General features: G+C 36.3%; 1 protein-coding gene across 2 annotated transcripts in view; it reads right to left on the reverse strand.

Moving 5' to 3' along the window:
• LUZP2 (leucine zipper protein 2) overlaps positions 1 to 26,075 on the reverse strand; it is a 525,872-nt gene that overhangs the window by 13,175 nt on the left and 486,622 nt on the right. For both annotated transcript variants that reach the window (XM_070364996.1, XM_070364995.1), the window contains exon 10: positions 9,066 to 9,161. In XM_070364996.1, the coding sequence (XP_070221097.1) occupies positions 9,066 to 9,161 (96 nt within the window). The remainder of the gene's footprint in view (positions 1 to 9,065; positions 9,162 to 26,075) is intronic.

Genomic DNA, 26,075 nt, shown 5'->3' on the forward strand with positions numbered 1-26,075 from the left:
CTATGCTAATTCTATTTTCAGAAAATTTTCATTGAGTTCACTTTAATATTTGACTGAAATATTCACCTTTTTATAGCTGTTTCTATTAGGTGCATCTGGATCTGCCCTAAGAGTGAATCAGACAAGGTTTTTAAATGATGGCTATTCTGACTGATGTCAGGTGGTAATTCATTGTGATTTTTATTTTCATTTCTGTATAATTAGTGATGCTGAGTATCTTTGCATGTGCCTATTGGCCATCTGTATATCTTCTTTGGAGAAATATTTAGGTCTTCTGCCCATTTTTCAATTAGGCTTTTTTTTTTTTTTTTTTAGGTTATTGCATTATATGAACTGTTGATACATTTTGGAAACTAAGCCTGGTTGGTGGCATTATTTGCAAGTAATTTCTCCTGGTCAGTAGGTTGTACTTGTTTATGGTTTCCTTTCCTGCACAAAAGTTTGCAAGTTTGATTAGGTCCTGTTGGTTAATTTTTGTTTTTATTTCTATTTCCTTGGGAGACTGATCTTAGAAAACACTGGTACAATTTATGTCAGAGAATGTTTTGCCTATGTTCTTTTCTAAGAGTTTTATGGTGTCATGTCTTATAATTAAGTCTATGAGCCATTTTGTGTTTATTTTAGTGTATGGTGTGAGGGTGTATTCTTACTTCATTGATTTACATTTGGCTGTCCAGCTTGATCAATACCACTTGCTGAAGAGACTGTCTAACTCCACTGTATTTTTTTTTAAATTTTTTTTAAATTTTATTTTATTTTTAAACTTTACATAATTGTATTAGTTTTGCCAAATATCAAAATGAATCCGCCACAGGTATACATGTGTTCCCCATCCTGAACCCTCCTCCCTCCCCATATCATCCCTCTGGGTCGTCCCAGTGTACTAGCCCCAAGCATCCAGTATCATGCATCGAACCTGGACTGGCATCTCGTTTCATACATGATATTTTACATGTTTCAATGCCATTCTCCCAAATCTTCCCACCCTCTCCCTCTCCCATAGAGTCCATAAGACTGTTCTATACATCAGTGTCTCTTTTGCTGTCTCGTACACAGGGTTATTGTTACCATCTTTCTAAATTCCATATATATGCGTTATTATACTGTATTGGTGTTTTTCCTTCTGGCTTACTTCACTCTGTATAATAGGCTCCAGTTTCATCCACCTCATTAGAACTGATTCAAATGTATTCTTTTTAATGGCTGAGTCATACTCCATTGTGTATATGTACCACTGCTTTCTTATCCATTCATCTGCCAATGGACATCTAGGTTGGTTCCATGTCCTGGCTATTATAAACAGTGCTGCGATGAACATTGGGGTACACGTGTCTCTTTCCCTTCTGGTTTCCTCAGTGTGTATGCCCAGCAGTGGGATTGCTGGATCATAAGGCAGTTCTATTTCCAGTTTTTTAAGGAATCTCCACACTGTTCTCCATAGTGGCTGTACTAGTTTGCATTCCCACCAACAGTGTAAGAGGGTTCCCTTTTCTCCACACCCTCTCCAGCATTTATTGCTTGTAGACTTTTGGATCACAGCCATTCTGACTGGCGTAAAATGGTTGTAGAAGATTGATTGACTATAGATGGCTTCCCAAGTGGCTCAGTGGTAAAGAATCTGCCTGTAATGCAGGAGATATGAGTTGAATCTCTGGGTCAGGAAGTTCCTCTAGAGAAGGAAATGGTGACCCACTCCAGTATTGCCTGAGAAATCCCATGGACAGAGGAGCCTGGAGGAGCCATGAGGTCTCAAAAGAGTCAGACACTTTTGGGTTCTGTATTCTGTTCTGTTGATCCAGATTTTAGGTCAATACCTTGATATTTTGATTACTGTCCCTTTGTGGTGGGCTTCCCTGGTGGCTCAGTGGTAAAGAATCTGGTGAAGAGATGCAGGTAAAGAGCCAGGTGGGCTATAGTCCATGGGGTCGAAAAGACTGAGACATAAGTTAGTGATGGAACAACAACAAGCTTTGTAGCACTGTCTGAAATCTGGGAGGGCTATGCAGCATTATTTATAATATCCAAGACATGAAGACAATCTAAGTTTCTAGATGAATAAACAAAGTGTTCCATAGAGAGGAACATATATGTATATGATATTATTCAGATATAAAATGGGAATTCTGCCATTTGTGACAACATGGATAAACACTGAAATACAAAGAAAAAATATTAAAATCAAGAAGGCAAAATCGACAAATAGTATACACGGGAATCCTCATAAGTTTATCAGCTGAATTTTGAGCAGAAACTCTGCACGCCAGAAGGGAGTGGCAGGATATATTTAAAGTGATGCTGTTATTAATCAAAAGAAAGCTGAAGTAGCCATATTAATTTCAGACAAAGCCAGCTTCAGAGCAAGAAAAATATCAGGGATAAAGAGGGACAGCTGTATAATAATAGAGGGGTCAATTCTACAAAAAAAAAAAAAAAAACATAACAATTCTTAACAAAAATACATCTAACAACAGATTGTCAAGATATTTGAGACAAAGCTAATAGAACTGCAAGGAGAAACAGAACTGAACCACTACCACCGAGGAAAGCTTCAACTCTCTATCAATAGTGGACATATCAAGTGAGCAGAAATCTCCAAAAATAGAGTTGACCTGAAGAGCACTACAAATCAAATGGATCTAACTGATATTTATGGAATACTTCATCAAACAAGAATAAAATACAGATTCTTCTCAAGGTAACATGGAACATTAGACAGAGTGCATTTGAGCAAATGTAGAGTATGCCATCAGACTGTAATGGAACTAAACGACAAATTACAGAAAGATAGCTGGTTGCTGTATGGAACTCTGAACTATTGCTCAATTACTCTGCAAACCGAAAAGCTGTATTTAAAAATACCTGCTATCTTTTATTTATTTATTTTTTAAATTTTATTTTATTTTTAAACTTTACAATATTGTATTAGTTTTGCCAAATACCGAAATGAATCTGCCACAGGTATACATGTGTTCCCTATCCTGAACCCTCCTCCCTCCCCATACCATCCCTCTGGGTCGTCCCAGTGCACCAGCCCCAAGCATCCAGTATCGTGCATCAAACCTGGACTGGCAACTTGTTTCATACATGATATTATACATGTTTCAATGCCATTCTCCCAAATCTTCCCACCCTCTCCCTCTCCAACAGAGTCCATAAGACTGTTCTATACATCAGTGTCTCTTTTGCTGTCTCGTACACAGGGTTATTGTTACCATCTTTCTAAATTCCATATATATCCGCTATCTTTTAGAAAGACACCATTAAGAAAATGTAAAGACAAGAAACATCCTGAGTAAGAGAAATATTTTCAAATCTTATATCTGGTAAAGGATATATATCCACAATATGTAAGGAATCTTGCTACTTAATACCAAGAGGACAGACAACCTCAATAAACATGGGGAAAATATCTGAATAGACATTTCACCAAAGAAAATATGTCAGTTGCTAATAAGTATATAAAAAATATGCTAAAATTTTTAACCATTTGGAAATTAACAGTTAAGCCTGGAATGAAATTTGATTTCAGGCTCCCTAGAGTTTTATTTTTAAGCAAAAATTCAGAGAATAACAAGTGGTAACAAAGATGTTGAGAAAATGGAACTCTCATAATTGCTAATTAAGATGTAAAATGGTGCAGCCACTTTGGAAATGTCTGTTTCTTAAAAAAGTTAAGAAAGTATTTACAGTATCCTATTCTACTTTTGGGTCTCTACTCAAGAAAAATAAAACATATGTCCACTTGAAGATGTTTATGTAAATGTTCATGGTATGATTAATTCATAATAGCCAAAAAAGTGGAAAAAATCCAAAAGTTATCAGCTGGTGAATGGATAAGGAAAATGTGATAAAACCATACAATGGATTCTTTTCAGAATAAAAAAGAGCAAACTACTGAAATATACTATAATATAGATGAACCTCAAAGTCATTATGCTACATGAAAAAGGGAATGCAAAAGGCCACATGCTGTATGATCAATCTATGAAATCTTTGGAAAAGGCAAACCTATAACCAGTAGAAACTAGGTTAGTGGTTGTCTTTATAGAGATTAACTTTAAAAACGGGCATGTGGGATGTTACTAGGAAGACAGAAATGTTCTAAAACTGGCCTGTGGTAATGGTTGCAAAACTTGGTAAATTAAATAAATGCATAACTGAAATATACACTTAAAATCTGTGGTTTTTACAGAATGCAAATTGTTTTTAAAAACTGTCATATTTTTCACAAGCAATTAGCCCCACTGTGCTAATTTTTGTTCATTCTAGTTATTAAGACAGCACAAATCTCTCCTGTAAAGGGAGCAAATGGACAAAAATTAACTTAAAATTTCTCCTATAGTAGTTCATTTTATTTGAGAGTAAAACTATAATTGTTCCAGTCAACCAAGATGGAAATAGAGACTCATATTAGACTTCATCCTTATTCTTGTATCTTTGCTTGAACACACAAGTCTGGGGATTTCTCATTCTGATATTCTGTTTATTTCCTGCTTTCAATTATTTGTTATTGGCTTCATTCAGATCCCTATTTTATCTCCCCTTTTATTATTTTTTAAAAATTCCTCATTGGGTAGTTTCTAGATTTTTTAATTTCATAGAGCAGAAAAACACATTAAATGGAAAATTTATTTCCATTTGTTTTCTAACTCTTAATTTTGTCAAGTAAGGCCACCAAAATTAAAATTTAACTCAACAACTACCATGTATTTTCTTTCTGTAGAAAACTAAGTAGCACTGATTAGTTTGTAATTAAAGTCTTTTATAAAAAAGCAGTGAAAATACTTCAAAATACACATGAAATATACAAAACATAAATGTGAAAAAATAATTGTATTAGGTTCTCCAGGGAAACAGAACTAACAGAATATATACATAGATATATAAGAGTTTTTTTTTTTTTTTTAATAGGAATTGACTCATGCTGTTATGGAAGATGAGACATGCCATGATATGCACTCTCTAAGCTGGTGAATCAGGAAAGCTGGTGGCATAAAATTCAGTCTAAGTCTGAAGGGCTGAGAACTGGGGTGAGTGGCCTGCTGGTATTAAGTCCCTGAGTTGGAAGGCTCCATGAACAGGAGCTGAAGAAGAAATATGGCCCAGCTCAAAGGGAAAAGAAATTATGTTTCCTCTATCTTTTTGTTCAATTTGGGCCTTCTAGAGATTAGATGCCTGCCATGTTTTTGAGGGAAGATCTCTTAGTCTACTAATTCAAATGTTAATCTCTTCTGGAAATGCCCTATCAGACATACCCAGAATTAATATTTTACCAACTCTCTGGTCATCCCTGAGCTCAGTCATTTTGATGCATAATACTAGCTATCACGAGGCCACCTCTTGTCAACCTGGCACATAGATGCACTTCTTTACTCATATTCAGTCTCCAAACAAAGACAATAAGAAGGTTATATTTTTGCCAAACACGTTAAAACTATCTTTCCTACAACAGAAAATGCAGCAATCCTTTTACCAGAAAAGGAGGTAAATTTCTTACTTTTCCTTTATGAAATTATGTTTTGATACCTTATTTGGATATTCAATTAAAGCAATTCAAATTGAAGCTTGAATCTCCAGCTTGTTGGAATCAAGGTGAAGCTATTTTCATGTTGCTGTATTGAAATGGAAAAATGCATTTCATGATATTTAACACAAATCAGAATATTTTGGGTGAATTTGGACAAGCTGAGTAAGGGTAGTTCTCATAGATCCAAAGGGCCCTTCACTTTTTCCTGTAAAGTGGAGAAAGCCATCAGAATTATTCTCTTACTATTGGGGAAAGCTGGAAAGGAACTATAGAGCTTTCTATGATTAAGATTAATTATACTCTGAGTACTATAGCTTGGGGAGATGATGGCATACTAGCTCCCTCATGGAAAGCTTAGCTATGGACAAAATCGCACATCAATTTCCTGATCAGTTTCACAGCCCTGCTGCTCTTAGATTTGGTTTCAAAATAAACAGAGGGTTCTGGGATGTATCCCCTCTACCTACTATCAAAAGTGACATCATAGACTTTTCATGGCTACCATTACAGAGCCTCATTTAGGCATTGCTGTGAAACTCTTCTTACTAAACAACATACTAAAGGCATTATGTCTTGTTTAAACCAATCTTTTTCAAATTAAGGCTCACAGACCATCTCTTTCAGAATCCCTTGGATTGGAAAGTGTTGTCAGGTCCATGTTTAAAAAAAAAAAAAAAAAAAAACAAGTTACCTTTAGTCCCCTTTACTTAGAATTTACTGAAGAATTTTTCACAATCTTTATTTTTAAAAGCTCCTCAGATGATTTTAAGAATCATGTACATATGAGATACATTGTTAGTAAAACTAGCCTGCATATTAGAATTACCTGGTCATCAGTATTTTATAAAAATCCTCCATATGATACTACAGGGAGGATATGGCTAAGAACTACTGATCTAGAATTGGAAAAAAGATATTCACAATAGTCTCACTCACTCCTACTGCTTACACCTGGCTTATTTCACTCCCTTATGTTATTCACTTGGCCTTTAAATGTAACTGAGCCTGCAGACTATAAATATTGAGCACTCTCTGCACTGGCAAGTGTGGGTTCTTGGAAGTAGAGACTTCAAAGACTAAAATCTAAGGAACTGGGATCAGGTTAGAGAGAGAGCCATCATGCTGGCACAGGGGGAGGAAGCTTTTTGAAGCAACCCAGTTGGGACCTCCACCAAGGTAGTAGCTGCTTACGCCACTTACTGAAGGGAGAGGAGCTACTGGTGACAAGGAAGGGCAACAAAAATAGAGTGGAACAGACAACAACAACAACAAAGAATTTATACCTCTCTCTTGATAAGAAATGTACACCAAATATTGCTTTGAGGAATCTTTGCAAAACACACAGAACTTTTCAAGGTTTGCCTTAAATGGGAATATTTTGTTTGTTAAGTTTGATCAAGTCCTAGTTCTTCTGTTATTTCAGATGTTTTGGCCACTTTAATACATGAACAATTTGCTCAAGGCACAGGTATACCAGTACAAGTGCAGGAAAAAAAGCAATGGAATCCCTCCTAATCCAAAGGCTCAGAGCAGGACATTTAGGGATCAAGCCTGAGCATTACCCTGAAGGGTGCAGGCCAGAAGCTTCCAAAATTCTAATTTGTTTCAAAGTTTTTTTTTTTTTTTTTTTCAATCGATATATCATTGGCATGTAACATTGTATTAGTTTTAGGTATGCAACATAATGATTTGATACATGTATATACTGCAAAATGATTTTTAGGTAGTTTTAGGAAACTGTATCAAGAAAAAACAGCCTTAAATTAACCAGTGGTCTTATCTCTTAACTGGACATAAACATGTGAAAACCTAACTATATCCCTGTGTGCTAAGTCGCTTCAGTTGTGTCTGACTCTTTGTGACCTTATGGACAGTAGCCTTTCAGGCTTCTCTGTCCTTGGGATTCTTTAGGCAAGAATACTGGAGTGGGTTGCCATGCCCTCCTCCGCGGGATCTTCCCGACCCAGGGATCAAATCTGTGTCACTTATTTCTCCTGCATTGGCAGGCAGATTCTTTACCACTGGTGCCACCTGAGAAGCCCATATCCCTAATTCAAACCAAACTCCTTAGCTTGGGAACCCAGTGCCCCTCCTACTTAAGTCCCAAATTATCTTAGCCACATATCCCACCATTTTCTGTTCGATACTCTCTACTCATATTCTGATGTTTTCTTGTCTCTGATATTGACTCACACTATCAAAACCCTATCTGTTCTTCACTATAGCAAAAATAGTCCTTCCTTCCCCAAACCTTCTTGACTTCTTCTTCCCTTGGAAGTAAACTGCAGAATTTCTACTTCTCATTAACCTTATATTCTAAATTTTTGGTTTTGAACATGTTTCAACATAAGATGTGAAAGGCAAATTGCTGAGAAATTAGTATTTCTAAATTTACTTTGGCAGTCGATAGAGGAAAAAGAGATTGACTTGGTTAACTTATTTCTATTCTGCCTTATTTCCTTTGCTATCACCTGATTTCTTTTTCCATGATGAATAGTTTTAGCAGACACTTTCCATTTTGTCAACTAGATTAAAGACTATCTTTGAATATATTAAATACAACTGACATTTGCCATTTTTCAAGCCCAGATATGACAGATCGGTAATTGTGCCAAAGTTCCAGAGTTTAAATTTCATTACACTTCTTAGAGTAAAAGCACAGAGTACAAATTCCTCATTTCCTGTTGTCATTTGAAGGGTAAAAATTTCCCTTCCTCTATTGTAATATCTCTGTAATTCAAGGTTTAGTTGCTTTATGGGGAGAATACTATTGAATCACATTCTTTGTTTGGAGTTGTGTTTGCTTTTAATATTTTAACAGCTTCCTGTCATGTAACTCTGGGAATGACCACCTTATCTCTCTGGCAATTCAAGTTTATGAAAGTGAAAGTCACTCAGTCGTGTCCCACTCTTTACGACCCCATGGACTGTCCATGGAATTCTCTAGGCCAGAATACTGGAGTGGGTAGCCAATCTCTTTGCCAGGGCATCTTCATATTCCTAATTGTCTTACAATTGTCTTGCAATTACACCTATTAGAATAACCACATGATTGATATCTAAAGAACATCTGCATTATCAAATGAAAAGTACAATGTTTAGAGAGCAGAAGTGAAAGAAAAGTGTTAGCTGCTTAGTCATGTCCGACTCTTTGTGACCCCATGACTGTAGCCCACCCAGCTCCTCTGTCCATGGAATTCTACAGGCAGAAATACTGGGATGGGTAACCATTCCCTTCTCTGGAGGATCTTCCCAGCCCAGGAATCGAACCTGGGCCTCCTGCATTGCAGGCAGATTCTTTTTTTTTTTTTTAATTTTTATTTTATTTTTAAACTTTACATAATTGTATTAGTTTTGCTAAATATCAAAATGAATCCACCACAGATTCTTTACCATCTTAGCTACCAGGGAAGCCCTTAGATAGTAGATATTGCATATAAATAGACAGCTTCATGGTGGCATAAACTAGGATTTTAAAAATGCTTATGTCCATGTTTTCATGTTGAATGTTATTAAAAACATATAAAATTAATCTTACAATTTGAGTGTCACACTCAGGGGTACTGAGTAGAACCTCTTCCTTTGTAGTCTCAATTTGTGGGGTTTCATTGACTTCAGAAGTGATTTCTTGAGGCTGGAGAGAAAGAAAACATTAAGAGGGAAGTAGTTTCATCAAAGAATTCCTAATACATTTGTAAAACATGCTATAATGGCAACCACACTGAATGAAAATGTGTATATATCAGAGACCTTAACTGTACCTTAAATATTAACTATGAAATTGAATGAAATAATTTCTATTCAATTTTGTAGGAGTGCTGTCCAGTAAGACTACTTTCCTACTGCAAATATTTATTTCTTGCATAATAAACTTTTAAGGATTCTGGTTCTTCAAAAAAAAAAAAAAAACAGGAATCCTATCTTTCCTCTTTATTTTAACCTCATATCTATCTGGGAAATAATTAGTACACATCTTATTTTCTTAATAGTAAATATGATATTTTCTAATATCTCACTGTAAGTTACAAAAAGAATTATGTTGACTCCAATGCTTCACCTACCAATCAAATACTGTTTTATACCTCAAGAAACCCTACATATTACTCTACATGTCTTTGTGCTACTTTCTACACAGAAATGCACATGATCCAAATTGGGTCATCGAAACCTTCATTTTTGGAAGTAAATACTGACTAGATTAAAAAGAGGTTATAAATAGATATAAATTAATATAAAATATATTAATTTAAAAGTTATTATAATTTAAAATTTATTTTAAATCTATTTTAATCTATTTTAATAGATTTAATAAATCTATATATTAAATAGATTTAATAAACCTATTTATTAGATCTATTTAAATTTTATCTATTTATATATTTCTATTTATAGATATAAATTAATATAAATATATTAATTTAAAATTTTTTATTAATTTAAATATATTTAAAAATTAATATAAATATATTAATTTCAGTAAATTCACTTGTCCAAGTTGTTTCTACAAGGAGACACTTCTTATGGTTCACATTCCCAGTCTTCTGAAGCAGCCTCTGTTTCTGTCCATCCTCAACTTTGTTACTTCTGCCTTCTCCCAGATAGTATGAGCTCCTGACGGTCTACCATTAAAATCTCCTTCATTTAACTCGGCAAGGGTCAATATTTATTGCTTGTAAACACAGATGTTAATGATACTTGGAGTCAAATCAACAAAATAAAACTGTCAGAACAACATAAGAGCTGAGATAGAAACCATTTGCTACAGAAACCAACAGGAAAGAAAACTAACCCAGCTAGGTAAGCTGTAAAAAATAACAGGTTCACCAATGATGGAGATTACATTTAAGAGTAAGTATTGAATATCTTCCTTAAAATATAAATATGCCCATATTGAAAAATGTTAATGTTCATTAATTATATTTTCTTATGCAAATATTGTACATTTATGAAAGTGCTTCCAGACATTAGTGGTGAGGTTTAGGTAAGAAATATGAGCAGAATAAAAGCTTTTGTCTATCTACCTATCTACTTTTGTAGGCCTTGGCTAACTTGGACAAGATCTAAAAGGGGCTTCATTTACTATTAAGTTCACAAAGAGCAGGTGGGAAGAATGACAGTGCCATTTTCCTCCTCCGCAAGTTTGCCAGAGTCTACCCTTGTGCTCCTATACTTCACAACTGGGTTGGCTGGTTTGTCAACTTCTGCATCTGTTTACAAGAGTTATTTTAACTTGCTTCAGGAAAGAAAATTACATAAATTAATTTCTTTTAACGACTGGAGGAAATTATACATCACTTCATCAATGTGAGCAATAAAGCATGAAAAATTAAATTACTTTAAATACAAAAACATAATATTTGTTTTTAGAACTAGTTGCATTAAACATAATACATGCAATCCTTAATGTAGGCATTTGCTATCAGTGAAATAGCTCTTTCTAAAAGAAAGAAGCCTTATTGAATCTGATGAATTAACAAAGAATGGGAACTGGCTTTGGGGAATTACAGTTTATTTTGGCGTTGAAAAACATGTGAATTCTGTTCTGGATTAGCACATAAATAAAGTAGGGTCTTGGACACTACATATGACTTTGGAGGGCCTGTTTTCTACTGCCATACTAAATTAGGTCAATAACACCTAAATTGCAATATTTTTGTTGCTGTTATTTGTTGTTTAGGGTAGTTTTAGCTTCACAAAAAATTGATAAGTATAGGGACTGTCCATAAAGCCCCAGTTCTCACACATGCATAGACTCTCCCATTATCAACATCATTCACCAGAGTGGTACAGATGTTACCAAGGGTGAATGTACATTAACACATCATAATCAGTGAATGTCCATGGTGTATATTAATATCTGGATTCACTAGATGAAATTCTATAGGTTTGGACAAATGTGTAGTAACATATATCCATCATTATGCTATTATACATAGTATTTTCACTGTTCTAAAAATCCTCTGTGTTCTGCCTATTCATCCCTACCCTCCTCACCCTTGGCAACCTTTAGTCTTTTAATTTTTTCCATAGTTTTTCCTTTTCTAGAATATTCATAGTTGGAATCATACAGAATAAAGCCACTTCAGATAGGATTTTTTCATTTTGTAATATATATTTAAGGTCTCTCAGTGTCTTTCTATGTCTTGGTGGCTCATATCTCTTTAGTGATGATAAATATTTCATTTTCTCCATGTACTATCATCCAGTAATAGATGGATTCACTGGTGAATTCTATCCAACAATTAAAATAGTTAATTTATAGCAATTCTTTTCAAGAAATTCCTCTCAATTTCTTCCAAGAAATAGAAGAGGTGAGAACACTTCTAAATTCACTTTATGAGTCTAGCATTACACTAATACTAAAACCAGATAAGGATACCATGAGAAAATAAAATTATAGGCCAATATTCTTGATGAGGGATTCCCTGCTGGCTCATTGGTAAAGAATTTGCCTGCCAATATCAGAGTCATGGCTTTATCTTCTGGGTAGGAAATGGCAACCAGTTCCAGCATTCTTGTCTGACAAATTCCATGAATGGAGGAGCCTGGCAGGCTACAGTCCATGGGGTTACAAAAGAGTCAGACATGACTTAGTGACTAAACAAGAAAAATAACTCTTGATGAATATGGGTTCAAAAATTCTCAACAAATTTTAGCAAATCATATTCAACAATACACTTAAGCAAAACAAAACCATCTAATTAAAAGATGGGCTAAAGATTTGAACAGGCTTTTCCCCAAAGAAGTCAAACAGGTGGCCAACAGGTTCATGAAAAGATGCTCAAAATCACTAATTATCAGGAAAATGCAAATCAAAACCACAATGAAATAGCACCTCACATCTGTTAGATGGATATTATCAAAAAGATAGGAAATAACAAGTGTTGGTGAAGACATAGGAAAAGGGAACCTTGTGCACTCTTGGTGGGAATGTAAAATGGTATAGTCACTATGGAAAACAATGGTTATTTCTAACAAATTTTAAAATAGGACTGAAATATAATACAGCAATTCCACTTAAATGCATCCCCATCAACCTAAGAGTACATCATTTGGACACACTTATAAAGAATATATGATATATATGTATATAGACTATGGAATATTATTCAGCCATTAAAATAATGAGAATTTGCCATTTGGGATAATGTTAATGGAACTTGAGGGTATTATGTTGAGTGGAATAAGGAGACAGAGAAAGACAAATTCTGCATGATCTCACTTAAAAAAATGAAAAAAAAAAAGCTCATAAACAAGCACGAAGGTTTACTGTATAGCACAGGAACTATAGTCAATATATTATAATCTATAATGGAAAATAATTTCAAAAGTAATATATGTTTATATGTATAACTTGTACTTGCCATGTATTTTAAACACTGTAACTCAACTACACTTCAATAAATAAATATATATATACACACATATATAATTAAAAAAAAAAAAATATAAGCTCACAGTTACAGAAAATAGATTGGTGTTTGCCAGAAGTAGGGTTTGGGGAATAGAGAGTGAATTGGATGGAGGAGGACATATCTCCCTTATAAAAAGGATCATAATATGAATGAAGTGATTGAAATAATCTTTTTTGTTGACAATTTAATTCCCAGGAGTCCTGACCAATAAACAAGATCAGGAACATATTAAAGGCAAGGACAATGCCTTTTTCAGCTCTGTAACATCTCACATCAAGACAGTCTAAAGGAAGTTGTTTGATGAACAGAAACATCATGGAACTCTTCAGATGAGGTCATATCTGAACTCTGTGATGCTCCATCTTTTGAGTAAAGAAACTAACGTCCTCTGAGTCACCAAAGTAAAACAGGTAGAGCTAGAGATTTAACCCAACCTATCAGATGCCAATTTTATGTTCATTCAACTCCGTTTTAATACTTCTCTACTAGGTGTGATAGTGGTTGACAGGATGTGTCAGCCACTTACTTAAATACTATATAAGCCCCCATTTCACCCTCAAATCATATAATTTTCTGCAGGGGTCTAGTTTCTGTATTATGAGACACTGGTAAAAAGAAAGAGGATATCTACAGAGTATTCTTGACCTTAGTTAGGGTCTAGTGTTCTAAACTATGTTTTTGGACTCTGTGGGAGAGGGATAACAGTCTGTCTTTATAGAGTCCTTGCCATGTTTTAGAAAAAGCTATGTGTATTACATCTCTGTAACGAACTATGTTACCTTTTAAGAATAAAGAAACTACAATTCGAAGGTTAAGAGACTTGCCCAAATTCAACAAGCCAGTAAATGATAGACTTCATTCAAATATTCAATTTTTAATCATACTGAATCCTAATAAATGGCCACTTTAAAAATTAGGAAAAGTTGATATTTTAACTCAATAAGCTTAAGTTTTTTAAGCCAACATTTCTTATAAAATGCTTTCCAAATATAGCATCTCTATACTAATGAAAAACATTAGAAAAACCATGTTTACAATACAACAGTTAATCTCCAGAGATTAAATGGTTTGTAATTACTAAACTTTAATTCATCTGAGACTTTCCTGTTAAAATTTTAAATGCATTTCCTTTCATCTCATTTTATTGGAAATACAAAGAAGCTAAAGTTTACTGTCTAGCAGTATTTCTTTAGAAACACAGAATGCCCAAATAACCTTCAACTTCTCAATCTAACCTCATTTTCATAACTTTCTAAAAAGAACCTTTAAAACAAAGTTTTTTAAACTAATGTCCACTGGTATTAAATTATAAGTATTATTTTCTGTAGACAGTCCACTGCTTATATAAAATTAAGAATTCTGCAAAATCCCAAATGATTAAGGACAACTGATTTAAAGTATTTACATCCCTTCACAAATAAGCATCTTTGCCACAACCATTAAACATACTCTCTTCCTTTTTAAGTTGTAAAATGTATGTCATTCATTTACTCAAAAACTACTTTTGACCATGATGTGGCCAGAATATGGCAGACAAACCATATGGAACATCCAGTCCGATGGAAGAACTGCATGTAAAATAAGTACTTCCAGGAAACTTTAATTAAATACAATTTGGATAATGATTATGAGTTAAGATTTTAGATTACTTTGAGGGAACAGCACACAGTAGGGTGAGCTGACCCATCTGGAGGGTCAGATAAGTTTTCCTGAAGAAGTGGTATTATAAACGAGAACTGAAGGATGAGCAGTGCCTGCCTCCCCAGGTGAAGAGGCCAGGGAAAGGATCGGAAGAGGCATGGGACTGAGGAAGGAGGACACTGAGGATCCCAAAGAAAGCAGTTGTACCTGGGGAAAGGTGAAAGCAGTGAGGCATCCATTAGAGTGCAAGGCGCAGATGTCTCAGGGTCTGCCTAATTCTACCTTCCAACCTAGATGCTCAGCTCTGCTTTCAAAGTCATCCACATTACATACAGTTACCTCTTTGTTCCCCACCTCTTTTCCTCGCAGATTCCCTACATTCCCCTATGTTGCATCCTCCAAAATGCTGACAGGGCAACTGTAATAAAAGCGAAGCTGAAACAGATATGTTCAGGTTAAGTGAAAATTCCTGGGTCTGGAAACAGAAGTGCCTATAAAACCCACTCTTTAACCTCTTTCTTTGGTTGCCCAGTTTCTCTCTCCCTCTCCTCTCTGAGTATGTTTCGCTACATTTCTTGTCTTTCTATTCCTTCTCACAAGTGAATGTGAGAAACACACACATGTGCTTTCACAGAAAGTGTTTTCATGTCTTCCATTTTCATAATAGTTCCTCTCCTGGCTCTGTCTCTCTGCCATGGTTATTTCTTCTACTTTCCCCTAAATTGTTTTCCTTATACATTCCCACTTATTTTTGAAAATATAATTTTAATATAATCTGCACTACAGAATATTCCTGAAATCTGTCCGGTCTGCGCTTTTGTGGTATTATTCACAAAAATCCACAATCCAATCTAAGCATAAAAACACACCAGACAGATCCTCAGAGAGACAGTCTATAAAATATCTGATCACTGGTCCCAAAAGTGTCAAGATCATGGAAATATAAGGAATGAAACACTGTCAGACAAGAGGAGACTGAGACATGATGAGAGAATGCAATGAGGTTCCCTGAAATGGATCCTGAAACAGGAAAAAAAAAAAAAACCCACCAAAAACAACAAGTAGAAAACCTGGTGAAACCCCAGTTAGGTCTGTGGTTTGGTAATGGTATTATACGATTGCCAATTTCTTAGTTTTGACAACTATGTCATGGCTATATAAGATGTTAACATTAAAGGATGTACAGGAAATATAGGAACTCTGTACTATCTTAATGTTTTTCTAAGTCTAAAGTCAATTCAAAAGAAAAAATATTTAATGAGGATAATAAGTCTTTCTTTTAGAGACTTGTGAGTATCAAATAAGTTCATATGGGTATAGCAGAACTCAATAAAAATGCCAGCTACTATTAGTATAATTACTACTAACATTAATTGCTAAAATTGTCATGACAAATATACATTAATTTAATAAAATAACACGTATTATTACACATGGTTATTGTTAGGTGACCTTATGTCTTTCAACACGTTAAGTATGGCAACATTTTGGCTACCATACCTATGATCAAAATATGAGTTTATCTCGAAGCACAAGCAAATGGCAAAAAGTGACAAAAAAATAAAAGTAGGAAATCAGGCAGTCTTAACTGAATTTTTTTTCACATATTTTAATGTTGAAAATTAAAATATTTTAGCTATTTTGTGCCAATGAAATATTAAGCATACGGAGAAGCTAGAGGAGGTCTGTTTTTAACATCATGGAAAGTGAGAGTGTTCATTGCTCAGTCATGTCTGACTCTTTGCAACCCCATGGATTGTAGCCCATCAAGCTTCTCTGTCTAAGGGATTCTCCAGGCAAGAATACTGGAGTGGGTTGCCATTTCCTTCTAAAGAGGATCTTCCCAATCCAGGAATCGAACCTGGGTCTCCTGTATTGAAGGCAGATTCTTTACCAACTGAGCCACGAAGTAAAAGCTTAATGAGACTAAGGCCATGTTTCTGATTGTCTCAGTGCCATGCAATGCAGTTTGAGATTCTGCTGGGCCATTGCTGGGGTTCAGCAGCATCAGTGAGGAGGAAGTGAGGACCAACAATTCAGGGAGAGAGCAACACCTTCCTAATTGTGAAGAGTGGCTCTAGACAAGCGTCCAGCATTTATAATGTCAAAAGGGTGTGACAATTTCAGGCATAGCTGGGCAACTGTGTGGGGAGGTTGGCAACTGCTGCTGCCAAGTCACTTCAGTCATGTCCAACTCTGTGCGACCCCACAGACAGCAGCCCACCAGGCTCCCACGTCCCTGGGATTCTCCAGCCAAGAACACTGGAGTGGGTTGCCATTTCCTTCTCCAATGCATGAAAGTGAAAAGTGAAAGTGAAGTTGCTAAGTCTTGTCGGACTCTTGGCCACCCATGGACTGCAACCTACCAGGCTCCTCCGTCCATGGGGTTTTCCAGGCAAGAGTACTGGAGTGGGGTGCCACTGCCTTCTCTGGAGGTTGGCAGGGACGGATTTCTGTCAGTCAGGTGAAACAGCATTACTGGCAGCAGGTAGTGAAAGCACCATTATCATTAAACTATCTTATTCAGTCACAGATTCAAGGAGATGTAGGGAGTAGGAGGATATTGCTTTTTGTCCATTGAGAGACCTGGGAAACATCACTTGGGATTTCTTAAGTGCTCAGCAAAGCAGGTTGGCATTCATGGAAGGACCCCAATTCCAGTATTAATGGGAAACTGAGTCCCTAATCTATGAAAGTAAGATGAATTCCAGTTTTAGAAACGGTCAATTTTGTAGAAATAGAGTAGGAAATTCTGCTCCTGTGTCTTTTTAAAAGCAACCAGCGAACATCCCTGTTATCTACATCCTTCAATACCAAGGTGCCACAGGTGATACGGAGGGTTCTCCAATACACGTCTTAACTGCATCGGGAGTGATTTCTGGAATAGATTACAGCCTGGTAGTAAATTTAGCCTTAGAGAGTGAGCAGTGGCAAAATTAAAGGCTCACAGGGATTCAATGAATTCAGTAGCCCTATTCTGTATTTTGATCAAGGTCTGGACAATAAGATTTTTTATTTAAAAAAATAAAACTTTTGTTAAAAAAAAAAACAAACTTTTTTGGTATGTCTCAGATAGCTTAAATACAGCTGTTGTATCATCATCCATGAAAAGGACAGTCAGGCATTCATGGCTTTTATGTTTTATTTTAAAACAAAATTAGAATATTTTATAAACTATTGGAAACTAAATGGCCAGAACCTCCGGCTTACTTTTCCGTTGACACTACTGTAGCCTCAAATGGGATAATTAACACAAGTAGAAGAAAGTACTAAAGGTAAAGCTGTTCCCATCATGGATACTGAAATTCACAATGTACTCATGACTAATGATGAAATATGAAAAGCACATATGTCTAATATGAAAATTCATAGCCACTGCTGTCATGAAAATATGTTTACTCTCCATGATAGAATAATTTTATGGATATGAACAGCCTTAGAGACAGATACGATTGCTCATGGACACATTGTAATTTGGCTAATGTGGGATCATTCTCTTTGCAAAATTCCTCATTTATTAATTTATTCATTTGTTTGTTCATCCATCCAACATTTGCTGTTAGTCACAGTATATTGTAATGAGCAAGGCTTCCCTGATGGCTCAAGTGGTAAAGAGTCTGCCTACAAGGTAGGAGACACAGTAGACGCAGATTTGTTCCCTGGTTTGGGAAGATCCTCTGCAGGGGAAATGGCAACCTCCTCCAGGGTTCTTGCCTGGAAAATCCCATGGACAGAGGAGCCTGGCGGGCTACATTCCATGGGGTCAGGAAGAGTCGGACACAACTGAGCACGCACGTGCACAATGTATTGTGATGAGCATTAGAGGAACTCTAATAATGAAGATGGAGAAGGCAATGGCACCCCACTCCAGTACTCTTGCCTGGAAAATCCCACAGACGGAGGAGCCTGGTAGGCTGCAGTCCATGGAGTCGCTAAGAGTCGGGCACGACTGAGCGACTTCACTTTCACTTTTTACTTTCATGCATTGGAGGAGGAAATGGCCACCCAGTCCAGTGTTCTTGCCTGGAGAATCCGAGGGACGGGGGAGCCTGGTGGGCTGCCGTCTATGGGGTCGCACAGAGTCGGACACGACTGACATGACTTAGCAGCAATAATGAAGATATGCCCCAGCCCCCACCCTCCAGCAGTCTGCCACTCTGAATTAAACCATCAGCCATGATGTGACATTTAGTGGCATTATGGCAAATTTCCAAAAGCATCAATGATTTTAATTTTTTAATGGAAATATCAGCTCAGTTGATAATCTCTTGCCTACCATGAGAAGCTAACACTAACTGAGTACTTGTGAATGTGCTGTACATCCATTATCATATATCCTATAATGGGTCAGTATCCAAAATCACTGGGTTGGCCAGAAAGTTTGTTTGGGTTTTTCCTGAAAGCTGTTACAGAAAAACTTGAATGAACTTTGATATAAAGAATTCAAACAACTCAACAGCAAGAAAACCCAACAATTCAATAAAAAATGTTCAAAGAGTCTAAACAGACATTTCTCTAAAGAAGACATACAGATGGTCAACAGGCAAATGAGAAGCTGTTCATTATAACTATAAGGGAAATAAAAATCAAAACCACAATAAGATATCAGCTCACAAGTATTAGAGAGGCTCTTATTCCAAAAAAAAGTTTAAAAACGCTAACTTGTAGAGATATATAGATATACACACCCCTAAAGTCATCACAGCATTATTTATTTACAATAACCAAGATGTGGTAACTACTTAACTTTGAGTGCTGAAGAATTAATGCTTTCAAATTGTGATGCTGGAGAAGACTCCTGAGAGTGCCTTGGATTGCCAGACCAAACCAGTCAATCCTAAACAATATCAACCCTGAATATTCATTGGAAGGACTGATGCTAAAGCCCCAATATTTTGGCCACCTGATGCGAAGAGCTGACTCCTTGGAAAAGACCCTGATGCTGGGAAAGATTGAAGGCAAAAGGAAAAGGGGCGGAAGAGGATGAGATGGTTAGATAGCATTATCGACTCAATGGACATGAATTTGAGCAAACTCTGGGAAATAGTGAAGGACAGGGAAGCCTGGCTAGCTGCAGTCCATAGAGTTGCAAAGAGTCGGAGATGACTTAGCAACTGAACAACAATAATACAGTGCAATTTTATTTGAACACAAAATAATAAAATCTTGCCATTGAAAACAACATGGACGGACCTTGAGGACAATACACTAAGTGAAATTAAGCCAGACGAAGACAAATACCAATTACCATATGATCTCTCATATTTGAAGTCCGCAAATCTTTTTAAAAAATGAAAACAAACACACATATACAGAAAACAGATTGGTGATTGCCAGTGGAAGGGCATGGGGTGTGAAGATTGGAAGTTAATTGCATGGTAACAGATGGTAACTAGACTTATTGTGTTAATCATTTTGTAGTGTATACACTACATACAGGGCTTCCTAGGTAGCTCCAGTGGTAAAGGATCTGCCTGCCAATGAAGGCAACGTGAATTCCATCCCTGGGTCAGGACGATACCCTGGAGTAAGAAATGGCAACCCACTCCAGTATTCTTGCCTGGAAAATTCCATGGGTAGAGGAGACTGGTGGGCTACAGTCCAAGGGGTTGAAAAGAGCTGGACATGACTGAGCATGAGCAGGAGCAAACCTGAAACTAATATAACGTTATGCACTAATTTTGCCTCAATGAACTAAAAATAAACCCCCCAAAAATCTCAGTTGTCAATGACCCAGTTTTGAGACCTAAGATGGGTTACTAGCCTCCATGACCCTCAGTCTTCCTCTCTTACAACATCAGAATACTGTCAGCACCGCTTCACAATGTTTTTCTTGATTTTAACTGAGAAAACTTGTGTAAAGCCGTCAGCAGGAAGTCAGTCACCCAGAGTGCTCTATACATTTTGTGTTGTGATAACATAAGCACTGCATATTTAAACATCTATTGTTTTTGTTAGCATATCTTTAAGATTCTAAGTAATGCACATTTTTGAGCAGGCAGTTTGTTGCACTAGACTTGGCATAAGAAACCTGGATTTTAGTTGAAGTTCCCTTTTTAAGTAAAATGGTTATAGTAAGATGCGCGCTATTTATTGTGATGATCTAATAAAACACCTAGGCAATAGCCATAAAGAACTATGGAAATTAAAATTCTCACTATCATTATTACTATTGAACAACTGGAACCATAGTTGGAATCCATGCAATAGCCTTCGAAAGGGAAAAGTTAGCTCTTGGAGTATAATTGATGTGAATAACTTCCTGGTTACATACCTGCAGACACTCCAGAAATATTCTTACTTCCACAAAGAGATCAAAAACGGCCACAATATGCCAAAGGAAAGTCTAACACCAGCACTCTAGGGAACTCAAAAACACTGTCTATGATTTCTTGAAATCCTGAATATCGATGCATTTTATATAGAGATGAAAAGCAAGGATACTACTTCTAATTTTCTTTGAAACATTTAATTTACAATGCACTGAGGGTGGATCAAAATGATAAATAATTTTCTTGTCTTTTGCCAGTGCTGGCACAAAAATGTGTAATAACTTTCAGCGAATATCAAGATGTTATGTTTCCTATTGCTTTTGTAAATTCTTTTGTGGGGATTCTTTTGATGAACGTTGAAATTATTTTCTCATTGTCAAACTCCACGTAGAACTGTGTGATGGACACTTCGGTAGAGAAGGACACAAAATAATATCTTATTAGCCCAAATAATCTTGAAAATAATAATATATAGCTTATCCTTACAACAACCTTTTGAAGAAAATGGTACTATTATTCCCATATCAGTAGGAGCGAATTGGTTTAAAAGTTGCGTCTGTTACACAGCTGAGGAGTGGCAGAGCAAAAATTCACATCCAGACAATTTGGCTTTAATATCTACTCTCTTAAACACTAGATACACTACATGCCAGGTTTTATGCTATAAATTTAGCCTTTTAGTTAATTCGGCTCATTGTTTTATATTGCTAGCTCTATTTCACAAAAAGAATAACCACAGTCTTTGCTTCAGTTTCCAACATTTTACAAATAACTGGCTAAATCCAGGATTTATAATTGGTCTGTTGAATTCCAAATTCTGTGCTCTCACACACATGATTCTTGGCACTGGGTATCTGATGTTTAGTCACAGATGCCAGCACAGGTTTCCAGGACAGCAATGTTAAAGAGAGAAGCCTGCCAATTCAGGATACCCACCTAATGGAACTTGCTAATGCCTGAAAAGGACCACTGGGAAGAAGTATAGGCCTGCTAAGGATCAAATTTTCATTGGAAAACTGTAGGCCATGGAGTATATTATTCTTTTTGAACTCCTGTCCATCTACATAAAAATTCATCGACACCTTCATCTTTTCCAACTTATCTCCCCTCTCAGAAGCTATGTGTCCCTACTCCACTCCACATCCAACTCTCCACCTTGTGATCATATTCATATTCCTTAATGCTGCTTCTGAATTTTAAATCCTTATTTCATATCTCAAACTTTGTCTTCATTATCTTTTTCGCATTCTTCACTCTATATCATATTAAAAATGTACATAATCTTCCTGCCATCCTACTAAGTCCCCCAAAGATTTGTCCCCTCTCTTCTCAGCTAATTTCCTTAGCATAATCATCTAGTCTTCCCACCTTCACTTCCTCACATTTTCCTTAAATTTTTGTGTCCTTTGCATTTCTCAAATTCATTCCCTGTTCCTTTCCTGCTGCTACTGTCTCATTGCTCTTATCAATAATATTATTCTCCCAATAATTTTGTTTCTATTATCTTATCCTATTCTTTCTATGTTACTACTGGAATTAGCTTCTTAAAACTAGAATCTCATCAGGTTCCCCTTGTTAAAAAGCTTCTAGTAGATTCCAAGTTAATGCAAGATATTCAAGTGAATGAATTCCACCAGAGAGAAGAAAGAAAATACTGTCAATAAAATGATCACAGGAAGCTGAGTAAGGGCTTCTCTGGTGGCTCAGTGGTAAAGAATCTGCTTGCCAATGCACTGGATTCAATCCCTGAGTCAGAAAGATCCTCAGGAGAAACAAATGGCAACCCACTCCAGTAATCTTGCCTGGAGAATTCCATGGACAGAGGAGCCTGGTGGGTTACAGTCCAAGGGGTTGCAAAGAGTTGGATACAACTGAGCCACTAAAGAGCAAGCAACAACCAAATTGATTAAATTCCATATGGATGTCCTTTTCTTTTGCAAGTGTTATAAGGAAATATCTCATAGTTTTTTTTTTTTTTTAGGATTAAGATTTTACTGCATCTAAAGAGACAAAAGAAAGGTTAGATAAGAATTTCTAGTTTTAAAGAAAAAATCTCTTGTATTGATCATCAATGGACAGGAGGTTGAGGGCTGTCTTACTTATGAATACCCAACTGGTGATGAGAAGCAAGACATCTTTAACATAACTTTATCTCTGAAGATACCATGAAAGTCAATACTATCTGATGAGCATCCAAGAAATTCTAATGAAAATACAGAACAAGAAAATGGAACAAGTCATCTGGTGGTTCTCCCACCATCTCTGGTGTGTAATAACCCAGCCACTCAGGCAGTTTGAGGAATGGCAGTGGCCCTGCCACCCAGCTTATGAAGGTTCAGGGGTATCCAGGCCTGGGGCACACGGCAGGAGCCGTCATCACCAGGATGCCCAAGAGGAAGGAAGGTCTGATCTGTCAAGGGTAGTTGTGATCAAGCCTTACAAGAGGAGAGTGATGATGGTGTCATTTAACCTTCTACCACAAAAGTGTAAATAAATTCAAAAAGGTGGGCAGAAAGGATGAATCTTCACTAAAAAAAAAATGTGCAAAGAAAAGGATAAAGGGCCTCAAGTGACTAACCATGATAACAACGAAGATTTAGCTGTGGAAAACAGAGGAACTAAAAAGGAGAGTCCAGTATCTGATGAAGTAGGTAGAAAAGGCCAAGTCTGATTAATATCGTGTGGGGCTTCCCAAGGATCTCACTGGGTAAAGAATACACCTGTAATTCCAGAGACACAGGAGACCTGGGTTTGATTCCTGAGTCTGGAAGACCCCATGGAGGAGGGCACGGCAAACCACTACAGTATTCTTGCCTGGAGAATCCCATGGATAAGAGGAGTCTGGCAGGCTACAGTCCATATGGTCACCAAGATTTGGACACAACTAAAGCAACCAAGCCCACATGTACTTACCACATATAATCACTGGTTCCCATCTCCCTTCTAAGTACAATCCAAGTGAATATTTTCATCAATTATTTTGTAAATACAACCTTTTTTTTTAGTAGCTCTAGAAACATTTTTTAAGAAGGAGAAAATCTCACCTCATCACTTTTCTTTTTTTTTTTTTTTTTAGTGTAAGTGCTTCACTTTTAAGAGGTTAACTCATTTGCTGGTTGCCATTGGTGGTGGTTTTTGGTTTTGGTACAACCAGAAAAGAGCAACATGTTAAGTATGGGAGGTTTTAGTAGTCTTGAGTGTTAAATATCCATAGGTAGGGCAGTAGCTTTTATATCCTATAATACTTAGCATACTAAATGATAATTTGTACTTACAGTTGTGCATTGACTATGCCTTGAATATTTACATTACTTCTATTCTCATTTTTTTTAGTATAGTTGTTTCCTACAGAAAATCACTCTTTGATTGTGGCTCTTGTCAGAATGACATGTTCTCTATAACATCCTTGGTGGCAGTAGTCTAATTTCCCTAGTAACTTTGTTATTGTGCTGTGAAAGATTGAAAATTTGAATCTGTAGTATATATGATATTAAACTGTTAATTGGTGAGACTTATGATGTAATAGTTTATCAAAACTTGAAGATGTAGGTACTTGATATACTCTTAAGAAAAATTTGCTTTCAAATGTCAGGCTGGAAAGTCACTGCAATAACTGTTTAAAAGAAATTATAACTACATGCCTTTTAAAATTTCAGTTCATACATTAAGAAATGTGTACAAACAATAAAGTCTCAATTATAAAAGAAAAGAAAGGAAAATGCAAACTGGTGGTCATTCTTTACATAAAAGATATTCAGTAGCATTTTCTCTGAATATCAGTATGCTTTCCTAGACTTATGTATATTAACATTTCTAACAAAAATGTCTTGTTCCTATTTTAATTTCAGAAGGATTAAATGAATTATATCCTTATGGAGCTAACATGTCTTTAAAATAAGTTCATAGAGATATCCAAATAATCAATTTCTCTATGTAATATTTTATTACAGCATACATGTACCAAGGATGAAGAATAAATGAGAATTTGGTTTCAGACCATTTCAGGGTACATATATGCACACCAGTAATAAGAAGAAAGCATTAAAGGGCCTTTGTTGTTTCCATTTTTATCTTTACCATATTAAACAATACTTTGGCCACTTGATGCGAAGAGCTGACTTACTGGAAAAGACCCTGATGCTGGGAAAGATTGAGGGCAGGAGGAGAAGGGGACGACAGAGGATGAGATGGTTGGATGGCATCACCGACTCATTGGACACGGGTTTGGGTGGACTCCGGGAGTTGGTGATGGACAGGGAGGCCTGGTGTGCTGCGGTTCATGGGGTCGCAAAGAGTTGGACACAACTGAGCGACTGAACTGAACTGATATTAAACATATGTCTTATAATTTATAGTGTTAGTTTAAAATATTTATGTGCATATGTAATATATATGTTCATACAGTAACATGTAAAACATTATATAATATAAACTTAATTTCCTTGCCACAAATATGCCACATCTACTGGGAAGTAATTAAAAAAGCAATTATGATTTCCTAAGACCAAAAATGAAACCCAAACAAAATTCCTTAGTTGTAGTATTTTATGCAAATACTTTAGATTCATGTTTTCATTTTTATTCTCACAATAACCCTGGGCATACAAAGATATAAAACATATTTCTGTAGCATGGAAAGAACATGAGCAGCTGCTTGGTATTACAGGTAACTAAATGGTTAGCTAGGGACAGAGAGCTGGTAGAAAAACAGATCTTTATAAAACTGAAAACCTTTGGGCTAGTTGGGAAATCTCTTCCAGAAGCAGCAAAGTGGGGGGAAAGGACAAGCTTACTTCTCCACTGTGTTGTTTAGTTTTTAAATCATGCCTGACTCTTTGCAACCCCAAGGACTGTAGCCTGCCAGGCTCTTCTGTCCATGAGATTTTCCAGGCAAAAACACTGGAGTAGGTTGCCATTTCCTCCTCCAGGGATTGAACTCGTGTCTCCTGCATTGGCAAGTGGATTCTTTACAAGTGAGCTACCTGGGAGAGTCTTTTCCTATTCCTACAGTAAAGATTTTAATACTTCTCAACCTTGGCTGTAAACATGAAAAATCTAGGAGCTTTCAATAATCTCCAAAACTACCCTGTGCTTCTACTAGAGTACAATAGAATTGAAAATATTGGCATCAGGTGTGAGCAAAGCTCCCAATGATTAAAAAATGCGGTCTAGGTCGAGACCCTTTGGTAATTCCAGGTGCACTTCTTTGAGAGTTCTTAG

The sequence above is a fragment of the Bos mutus genome, chromosome 29 (genome assembly GCF_027580195.1).
Source record: "Bos mutus isolate GX-2022 chromosome 29, NWIPB_WYAK_1.1, whole genome shotgun sequence".
Taxonomy (NCBI): domain Eukaryota; kingdom Metazoa; phylum Chordata; class Mammalia; order Artiodactyla; family Bovidae; genus Bos; species Bos mutus.